The 11,060-nt window shown below is 39.3% G+C and overlaps 1 protein-coding gene across 3 annotated transcripts in view; it reads left to right on the top strand.

Annotated features, from left to right (window-relative positions):
• Positions 1 to 451: 451 nt before the first annotated feature.
• The window catches only part of usp2a (ubiquitin specific peptidase 2a), a 31,843-nt gene continuing 21,234 nt past the window's right edge, over positions 452 to 11,060 (top strand). Inside the window, exons 1-3 of one of the 3 annotated variants that reach the window (XM_026293163.2) lie at positions 452 to 610; positions 2,652 to 2,767; positions 9,667 to 10,474. In XM_026293163.2, the coding sequence (XP_026148948.1) occupies positions 9,725 to 10,474 (750 nt within the window). In that variant the 5' untranslated portion in view covers positions 452 to 610; positions 2,652 to 2,767; positions 9,667 to 9,724. Of the gene's footprint in view, positions 611 to 1,667; positions 1,942 to 2,651; positions 2,768 to 9,666; positions 10,475 to 11,060 lie in introns of those variants that run through there. The other 2 variants (XM_026293153.1, XM_026293173.1) reach the window with 2 other exon arrangements.

The following is an 11,060-nucleotide window of genomic DNA, read 5'->3' as shown; positions in this document are numbered from 1 at the left end:
ATAGATAGATAGATAGATAGATAGATAAAAAAATCTTTAAAATCACTGTATTTTTTTAACAGTTATTAGTTGCATTTATATCCGTTGGCATATAGAAATTCAAAGTCGTCAAACAACATGACAGATGTACACGTGCACTTAGTGGATGGAGTAAAAATACCATTAGATAGTATTTACCAGCAAATAAACTAATATTTCAGCTAATGTGTATGCCTAGGATCAAAAGGATGTGATGAAAATTAATTTTTGCCAACAAATGATCGCCTTTCCCATACGCGTGAACATAGCATGTCTTCAACGAAATCTCTGATGTTTACGTTCGTCACTATGGCGACAGTGTGGGATGCGGCTTGTTGCTGTGGCTAGTGACGCGCACTGTGAGGTGTGAACCAATCAGAAATTAGCGCTGTTACCGGACTGACGTCACTGTTAAAGCGAAAAGAACCGTTACTTGGTTTAGTCAGTGTCAGTGTTGTCTTCCGTCTAACTTTATCGGTCATATTTCACAGCAACTTAAGAAATGGTATAAAAGCGGCTCAAACCAGCCAAAAACACACTTTTAGGGGCGTTTACTCAGCCTGTTTGGATCGGAATGATCTCCAACTGTGAGGTAAGTGAATGCAATTACCTTATACCACCATAACCCTGGTAACGCTAGGTGCTGTTCTATGTTGGGGACGGAAGCCCTTACCAGACTCCTACCAGACCTTGGCAATTTTACTTTCCCTTACTTGTCGAGAAATAATAGCTATATATCTGTCATAACAATTCAGAAAACATTGTAGAAGTTACAATGAATCACCAAAACATTCGGCAAAAATACCACCGCCGAGCGGTCGGATAAGATGCGGAGATAATCCCAGATTGAATAAAAGCTGAAAGTTGTTTCAGCACAGATTGTGTCGAATTAAGTCTTGCTTATTCTGTCGGATATAACGTTTGTTGCACCAAAGGGAGGAATTCTGCAATAAGTTAGTAAGTCATAAGGTCCTAGTTGTGTTGTTGCGTTAAATGGTGGTCTCTCTATACACTGGCGTTGACACGGCAGCTAACAGTTACTGTTAAACGCTAACGTTAGCTAGCCACATAGCTACTTAACTAATATTCACCGATGTGGGACGTTCACCGAGGTTACATGGACGAAATAATCATGCAAGTTCCTTAATAAACTTCGTATTAACTCTATAATTCGTTACTCCCTGGTTCATGGGATTTGAGATATGGTGAGATTCTTCTGTTTCAGTCCCTTCTCCGCCCCCTTCACTGAGAAGGGACTGATTACCGAGCAACGCTGTTGGCGTCCGGGTGTTTATCTAATCACGTGTGGAATAACGTTACACCTGTACTTTGTGAGGAACCCTTCAAATGCACGATATTTTTTGCCTCAAGTCAGTTTGTTCAGACGCACGAAGCAGCAACTGCAGTGCATCTTCCATGATTTGTCTGCCATTCTCATCGCTTCTGCTGTACCCTTCACAGAGACCATCCACTACAGTACCAGGCTGAATGCATTTAAACGAATATGTCTTTGATATATGACATTTCCGAGCAGCTGGCTCAGTATGACAGCGTATACCGTATGTACTGAATTCAGACATGTGTGCGGATCATCATAATCCTGTGAAGCTTGCCCCTTCAGACGTTTAATTTATGTGGAAACAGCCAATCTGCTGGCTACAGCACTGTGGTGGAATTCATGCTTACCCAGCTTAGCTTATAAAAAGCCTAAATGATAGTCCTTTAAGAGCAAATTGGAATGCCACTGAGCATTGAGTGACCTGTAGAAGTCATAGGCCCCTGCTATATTTACCAGCCTGTAATTTGATCTATGGCACTCTGGTTTGCTGTGCTCATACTATCCTCTCACACTCTGGGGCCACAGCTTCCCCATTGCACCCCAGTGCTTTCTGTCTCTTGGCCTGGCAGCTCAGTACAACAAGGGTGAGTCTGTTACAAATCAACTTAACTGCCACTCTTCCTCCCTTTTTTTTCTCATTTATGTACCTGCTTTTCAACCGAATGAAGATGGTGTTCGCTTTTTGCTCAAATGGAGTGTATGTAAGGATTCGATCATAGAAGATAGGGGATGATGTTTCAGAAAGTTCTGGTTTTTCCTAGCATGAGTTGAGAACAGCTTTCCAGGGTAAAGTCAATTGATATGCACAAGTCTTGCGTTTGTAGTGAAAACAATTCATAATAGATACAATGGAAAATGTGAGCTTTCAATCTGGTGCTGGAGGAGCCACAGAATTAGGCTTATAAAGATGGAGTCAAAATATGACCTAACCTTTCTTTGTCTGAACTTCATAATTGAGCAACTCTTCAAGATTTGATAATACGAGCTGAAAGATGCATTTTTAATGCTCGGACATAAAATCAAGAGAATGTGTTGAGCAGCTTGTATGCTCACTTTCTGCTAACTCTGAAATATGTTTGCATAAAAGATGACACAAAACATATCAAGAAGACACTGATATGTGTTATATTGGTGAATTTATGGGCCTATAGACAAAATATAACTAACAGCATTAATGTAGTGATATGTTCCTGTTTGTTTCAGATTACACTTGTCTCAAACACATTTCCTAAAATGATATGCCTTCCTATGTGTTGAGTGGTGTGACATGAACTTGTCATGTGTGTTTTTACAGGCGTGATCAGTGTTACATAGCGTATGTGTGTACACCGTGGGGAAACAACAATAGGATGAGCTGCCGCAGCGCTATCACAGTCTGTGGGGACTGACACAGAGCTACAAATACAGCAGGTAACTACTTAAAACACAAATGCCATGACACACAAACACTCACCGATGATCTGATGTCTCAACTATCCTCAAGTATATGTGGTCTACAAAAGCCATTCCTACTGTTGCATGTTAGAGCAGAATTTCACACTGCTGCATTGTTCAGATATATCACAGCAGATTTGGCCAGTACGTTCATTAAAATCAGTCAGAAAAAGTTATGTGTTATGTTTTATTAGCTTACTAATGACTCACACAAATGACTAAATTAGAAAAGCAATGCTGCATGTCAGTTCCTTCTCAGTTTGCACCATTACTGCCATGTAGACATTTAGACTATAACACTAATAAACATTTATATTGCAGCTTGCACTGCTAAAATGTTAGCATAAAAAAAACAACAAATGGAAAATACATTTATCAGCACACACACATATTATCAACAGATTTCTACTATGATATACCAAAACTGCTTTGTGGTGCATCTATTATACAAAACATTGGCAGTAATATTTAGATTTCTAATACAAACCAGTTTATGTAGTAGAATTGGTAAAAATTCAGATTTTACATGTAGAAGAAATTGAATAAAATGTGCAAAATTGTGAGACAGCTATAGAGAACAAACATGTTTTAAGGTGCTTTTTAAAAGATGTGTCCCAATTTGTCAGCTACACTCAAGAAACAATTTTCAGAGGCAAAGATTTTACAGTAGGCAAAGTGTGTTGTGATGAAAGAGTGGATGACTCTTTCCATACATTTAGACTGAAGGGGGAGATCAGATTTTTTTTCAATGTTCCTTAATCAAGAAAATCTCAATTAAGGCACTGATTTCATATGGAGCTTGAAATGATTTTTTTTTGTTTACACAGAGTTTAGGATTTTAGGCAATTAAATTGAAGTTACTGTGCATGGCAGTATGTTGTAGACTGATTAATTGACTCAGCTGATTTATGGGTCAGTATAAGCTCATTGCCGAGTTTAGTTTCAATAAATAAATAAATAGTTCAGTTTTTGTGTAGTGTTTGTGTTAGCCAGTAACCAGTAGTACAGAAATTCTAAACTTAAATTTCAAGTAATTTAAATACAGTGCCACTATCATATAGTTTGTCCATCAGACAGCGGTGGCAAGTTCATTTTTCGATAGTGAATCTCCCACTCATTTTTTAACTTAATGACATAAACAAATTTCATCAAGATTGTTTGGTGTTGTGTCTTCAGATTTTTAAATTCAAGAACACTGATATTAGTACCTAAAAAAATGCAGTATTGGTTGGGCTTTGATTTCTGTTTTGTCACAGTTAACCTGTAGAATAGACACTGCCATTCTCCTAGTGGGACAATTTTCATTTATGTCTACTCCACAGATATTATTGCCACAAAAGTGAGTCAATAATAACAATGGCAAGAGATTTCAGTGACATATTTTATCACTTAATAATTTATGATCAACAATGAAACGTGATTATTTATGGGAACAGAAAACATTTGGACAAATAACATTTGAACTATAGCCTGACCAGTACTGGATTTTTATGTCTAGATGATGTTTGGAAGTTGAAAAAAATTGATCCAGTCTGTGACTTGATAAACATACAGTATGTGTTAAAGAGTGAAACTATTCCATAACTGTAAATTCATGATTTAGCTACTAATTGCTTTATGCTACCTCTTTGTAATGCATATATCACCATCAGTTCATGGAATGGCAAAGACTCATAGATGTTTCAAATAATAATGTGTCTAACTGACCAAATGATTAGGTCAATGAATAAAGAATTACCCCAGTCAGCTGCAGAGGTTGGAGCATCAATCACTGAGGCCTGTAGATCTGAGGTGACTGCTGCTGTTATTGCCTCTGATGTGAGTCTCCAACAGATCGTGATAATGGTAAATGCTAATTGGTTGCTTCTATTTGGGTTTTCATATAATAGAAAATTGAATTATAGAGGCAAATTCTAAATTCTTTATTGCAGAAAATTATGTGTGCGATATAAAAAGCATGTTTTCTTGGTGTGTTTTGAGGTGTGACCCTTTTATAGAGTTTGATTTATGTTGATGTATGGATAATAAAGTGGACTGAACTGTTACAGTCAGACAAGCAAAATCATTGATATAAAATCTTTTCTTTAATAGTATTTTGACGAACCAGATGTTCTTAGTTGCCACTTTGATTTAGTGGTTTTAATGGCAGTCACTCTTGTGCCAACATTGCGCATTCCTCTGCTTTAGCTTCTTTTTTTTTCTAGTGTTCAGTGGAGTTTAACCCATAGCGTCTAGAGTAGATCTAACTATGGGTTATCAGAATAGCCAATTTGTCAAGACTAGTTTGAGTGTGCTTGCCAACTAGCTGTAACAAACAGAGACAGCAGAGGCGTCAGTGTGGCCCTCACAGTCTCTTATCTGCTCACATTTCGGGGTATATATAGCTGCCAGTAAAGACCAAGCCACACCCACTACAGCTATGAGACCTCCTGATAGCCCCTATCATTAAGTCCCATGAAAACACACTATGGCTGCATTATGTTAGTTTTGTTGCCTGATGTCAAGTATCCATTGCTGCTTCTACAATGTTTTAAATTAAACAAGAGAATGTCTTACAGATTTTGAAGTAGTATAGGAAAGGCAAAAACAACTGCATTTTATAGCTCTCAACATAATTTATTTGGTTAGTCACTTTTTCCTCGTTTCCAGTAGCAGGCAGCTGTTTTCAGTGAAAAGCCTCTACCGACCTGATGTTGTTTAGTCGCTACAATACCTGCCCAGCACCAAATAACAGTTAGAATATTTTATTATCTAGCTGGTGAACACAGTGGAGCATTTAGCTGCACAAGAGCCAGATATTTCACTCAAGAGTTGGCAGAGATAAAAACAGAGTTGGAAATGGGAATGAATATTGGAATTAATCAAGTAGCTGGTGACATGACTCCAAGTGAATGTTAATGTTGCTCTGTATCTGCAAAATTTGTAAATAGGCAACTATTTGTTATCATATTTTACTTAATACATTGATCACATGTCAGTATTGTATTTACAGTTGTGCTGGTTGCTTGTAGAAGCAACCAGCAACTGTAATCATGTAATGATTAAACAGTACTGATCAGTAGTCTTTATTGACTCACTACAGATATACTGTATTACAGTTAAATTGTGCTCTGGAAATGAATGAAATATTAAACTACATCTTAAGTTGCTTATATGGTTTTTGTACCTGTTTCTGATTCAGCACAGAATTTGCCTTTTACTTACTTTAAAACTGCAATGACTCATCTGAGACTGAGCTAAGAATTAATGCAGTAGAGCACCTTCACATACTTGCACACACACAGAAGCAAATATTCTAACTACAAATCACCACAGACCGTGGTGATGTTACTTTCATGCAATATTATCCTGGGGCACAGCGGCTGTGGTATCCTGCGTCATCACACAGACTCTTCTAACGCACTTGAGATTGGCTCTACTCTGTAATAGGCCACAGGGAGAACTGGAAGGACAATATGTGTGATAAGTGATCTCACTTACTCACTCAATAGAATAATTTTTTTTCTACAGAGGCACAAGTCTGCAAGATAACCTGATCAAAATCAACAAAATCTCCTACAAATCCACATAAATTTATAAACAATCATATACAAATTTAGGGAGTTATTAACTTAATCTGAAATTGTTTCTCCATACAAGCCAGGTTTCAGAGTGGTGAAAGAGAATCAAAACATGAAAGTTGTGTGCTGTAAAACCAAAATGATGAGCTACAGAGTAGTAGTAGAGTAGAGTTGGACAATATTTATCTGTTTATTTATTTGTCACTACAGGTCATCCAGTTTGTATTAAACAGAGTCACTATTCCATTCTTAACATAAACATATTGAATGATGCAGGATTAAAAGGTGACCACCACCAGGTGCTGGTGCTTGACACGAACATGCATATTAAACAGTAGTTGTTTTAGTAGTATTATAGTTTGTATGTCTTGTTTCCCATTTTTTTTCTTTTAATTATTTTAAATTCACTTATTAAAGTGAGCTACTAAAAGTGAGGCTCATAAAAAGTTTGTAGCTTGGTTTTCTGAAACCTGCCCTGTAAATTAAACCTCATCCCTCCACGTCCTTGCTAAGGACTGCCAGTCGGCTGCTAAAATCTTCTCTTCCACTGCACTCATGCAGTCGCTCCATGGACAAATCAATGTGATCACATAAGGGGAAATTTATTTTCACCCTGACATATTTTCACTTGGTTTTATCTCTGACCTCTCACATTAGATTCTGTGTTTTCCTGTTCTTGCATTTTCCAGCAGCAGAGGTTTGTTACAGTCCCCCCAACTAGCTGTAGCCCCCCCCCCCCCCCCCCATTTCTTTGGTGCTTCTCTAAAGGAAGCAAGAGAATGCAGAGCATATAGACTGAAAAGGCTTTAGCTCTGATAATAAATGTAAATTGGCTACGTAATATGTCCTGCTGCTACTTTTAAGTCCCTTATGCCTTGGTAGAAAATGAAAAAATGCAGCTTGTTGCCACAGTAGCTATGGTAACTACTGGTTAACACAACCTCAGGGGAGGCTGAAAATGCAGCGCATCCAGATTTGTGCGTGTGTGTGTGTATGTATGCAGGCATGTATGACTTGTGCATTCTCATGCCTTTGCATGTCTTGCTGTTTCTATGGAGACATCTCCTCTCAAAAGTGAAATCCATAATTTGCTATTATCTTAGCACTCCTTTACGTCAATGTTGTGTGATATTACCCCCACAGGTGTAACTGGCTGTGTGAACTTCACTCTCAAAAACCAGGTTAACTTGAACTTGTTTCACTTAACTGCCCTGGTTCTTTGGCTTTGACAGCTGTGGGAACACAGAAAGGTGCAAGCACGAGGCAGTTAGGGTAAGATTCAACCAAGGCCAAGGTGATGCAGGAATGCATTCAATGGCATACTGGCTGCTCTTATTTGAGAAGTGTAGCATTCCAATATGTTAACCAAACCACAAAGCTCCATATGTCTTTGTTGTTTATTGGTCTTTTTTGTTTTTTTATCCTTGTGTTTACTCATAATATCAAATACTGAAGGTTTGAGCTAGTGTGATGATAAGGATGAAGAGGGCTAACCAGTGGAAATTACAGCAATGAATGTTTTGCTTCAATCAAAGTCAGATACAAGCTTTCTAAATGGTGCTTGTTTAGTGTTTTCTCTGCATTCACAAATGGTGAAATTACAAAAAGAAAGTGCACTGTAAAAAAGTATCTGGATAGTAATTTGGCTTGTGGTTGTACGGTATTTCACTGGAGTTTATACTTCAGAATTTCACTCAGATTATAAGCTCATTAGAACCATAGATACACTTTTCTTAAATTATTGAAAAAAATAATTTATTTTGTTTGTGTAGTATCATTTACATAACATTTATGCCCATAAGTATGTAATATGCCCATACTGCATATCACATCTGAGCTCAGAGCTGATTGTTGGCACTTTCATCCATCGGTCAGAGGAGCTATACTGGAGAAAGCACTGTAAGTTTCAGAATTCAGTGTTACAGACTTGTACATTCATGTACTGATTACTGGTTAAAAATAACTGTTTGCGGGCTGATTTGTCTCCAATGGAAAGTGACTCAGACTAGCACATCTCCATTGAAGCCCTGACTGACAAAGGTGGAGATGGAGATTAAATCCAGATCTGGGGTTCATACCATTAGAATACTATGGGTGATGTCTGAACCATATTATCCATGTTTTACTGTTGCCATAGGCATTTTCGTGCCAAAATCAAAACAACTCTCCAAAAACCACTGCTGCCAAATTATAGAAACATCCCTCATACTTCTACTAATGATGCCAAATTATAGAAACAGCCCTCATACTTCTACTAATCCTGGCTTTATTTAAGGCAAGGTCAGGTTCTTGGTGCTATTAGCCTGGCTTAGCACTACTCAACTGAATGGTGACAGCCACCTGCCTTTTTGTTCTTTTGGCCAGCAGTGCATGTTGGCCTGTCTCCAGCACACTGCCTGTCTGCCTATTCCAGATCCATATGCTGAATTATTGATAAACATGTGGGCACATGAAGAGCCAGAAGGAGAAAGCGATAGAGACCCAGAAGGAAGGGAAATTGCACTGACGAGAAGTAGGTACAGCCAGAGAGAAGGCAGGTCACCAAGGATGAAGAAAGACTGAGGGAGGATAGGGAGCAGTAAGAGAGAAGGATGTGGGGAGAGAGGCAGATTAAAGAAATAGGAGCCTCCCCTGCTGAACACAACACGTATCAGCAACACCAGATACTTTTATTTATTCAGATGCTGTTATGCATGTGAACAAGAGCCTCTCTCTGCCTGGGCTGCATGAACACATTGTGCTGCCTGCCTAGGTTTAACCTCCAACACCCAGCTTGACTCTCCTGTTATAGCATGTGAGACATGATGGTTGAAAAGCACAAAGTTAGTACAAAAAAAGAAGTTCAAGTGGCTGAAGTCCAGTAGAAGATGCTGGACCTTTTTTGAGCATTAGGTCACATTTAATTAGAGTATCAACAAGCATGCTCGCTAATGCTAATTGTGTCACTACATGTGTCCACAGGGTTGTGTATTGTGCTTTTCTGAGTTATGTGATTTTGGGAAAGTATTCATATTACAGGCATTGTTGTTCAACCTGATGCCTCAGTTATTACAACAGTGAGTATCAGTATAAGATAGTGTTGTGTATTTGGACTTGGATTTTGGATTTCAAGCTATCACAATATTAAGCCAAAAAGATGGGCATTTTGTAATCAGTATTGCACAGTCTTGAGTCATTTTTTGTCTTGATAACCAGATGCTTGGTTAAGCAGGGATAATGATGTCCCAGCTGCTTCCTACATTGTTGCCATAGTGGACTTATTGATTTGATTGTGTCTGATGAACTAATTCTCATGTCTCTTTGCTGTTGCTGCAGTCGATGCAGTCTTCCAGAGGCTCTCCCTCCTTGTGGCTGAGAAACCAGCAGCAGCAGCATGTCCCGCATCTCCTCCACTGCCAGGCGCTATGCTGGCCCCTCTTACACTAGCCACTACAGCTCCTATGGCTCCTCTCTGACTCCTGGCCTTAGCTCCTACAGCGAGCGGGACAGGCTGTCCTCCTACAAATCCCCCACCTCCTCCAATAACTATCTGAGCAGCTCCACCACCCGCAACCGAAACTATAGCACCTCATCAGAGCCTGATCGCGAACGGGGTCGAACAATTCCACGTAGAGACATCCTAGGAAGCAGCAGCAGCAGCAGCAGCCGCCGGAGTGAGAGCCTTAGCAGAGCTCCTGTCAAGAGCTATGGAGGGTCAGGGCTTAGTGGTGGGTCGACATATACTGGGTACACTTCCTATTCTTCGTCCTCAGCCCAGGCCAGCTACCTCTCCTCTTCACCGGTGGCCTCCAGCATCTCACTTAATCGACGAAAATCTGTATCCCAGAGTGACTTGAGCAGGGACTTGGCCTCTCTGATCCTCAACGATGCCTCCTCCTCTTCTTCCTCCACCCCTTCTTCTTCCACCAGTGCCCTGCGGAGCTACCGCAGTCGAACCAGTGATGTGGCTGACTCATATGGCACTAGCTCACGCACAGGCTACTCAGGTCTGTCACGGAGCTCTACTCAAGAGGCCCTCTCACAGAACTCCACCCAGGAAGCCTTCAGCAGCAGAGCGTTCAGTTCTTCGACCTGGGAGCCAAGCAGTAAGGGTCTGTCTGACTCACCGAGCAGGAACTCCACGGTAAGATGAAATTCTCACTTACAAATGTAATTTCTGTTTTTTTTTAATGGGGATATACTGCTCAAAATGGAATCAATATCCAGGGGCTGAGTAAGGCTAAGTAGAATCAATCATCATTGTGGACGCACATTGGTTTAATTTTTAGGTTCATACTCAAGTCCTAAAACGCTATGTGGCTTCTAGGACTACGATTTTTAACCAAGTGGGGGCACTGCTGCTTAAATTAATTTCAGTGCACTTGAAGTGTTGCTTTACAATTATATACTAGATATATAACACTCTCTCAAATATTTAATGTCCTTTAGCGAGCTGTTTAATATATATATATATATATATATATATATATATATGTTTTTTTTTTTTTTTTTTTTTTTTTTTTTAAATAATTGGTTAACATATTTAATATGTCATATTTTGTAAAAACATAATAAGGAAAGTCCAGCCATATGCAAACTGGAGGTGAGTATTTCCAATTTTATGTGACAAACAAGCATGGATCTGACTTGGACTGCTACAGCAAATTCCCTAACTTACACCTCGCTGAATAAGCTCCAGGACTGGGATGGGTCTGCGAGTCATTAGCCTC

Source organism: Mastacembelus armatus, chromosome 13 (genome assembly GCF_900324485.2).
Source record: "Mastacembelus armatus chromosome 13, fMasArm1.2, whole genome shotgun sequence".
In the NCBI taxonomy this organism is placed as follows: Eukaryota; Metazoa; Chordata; class Actinopteri; order Synbranchiformes; family Mastacembelidae; genus Mastacembelus; species Mastacembelus armatus.
This window is presented reverse-complemented; position numbering and strand designations above follow the sequence as displayed.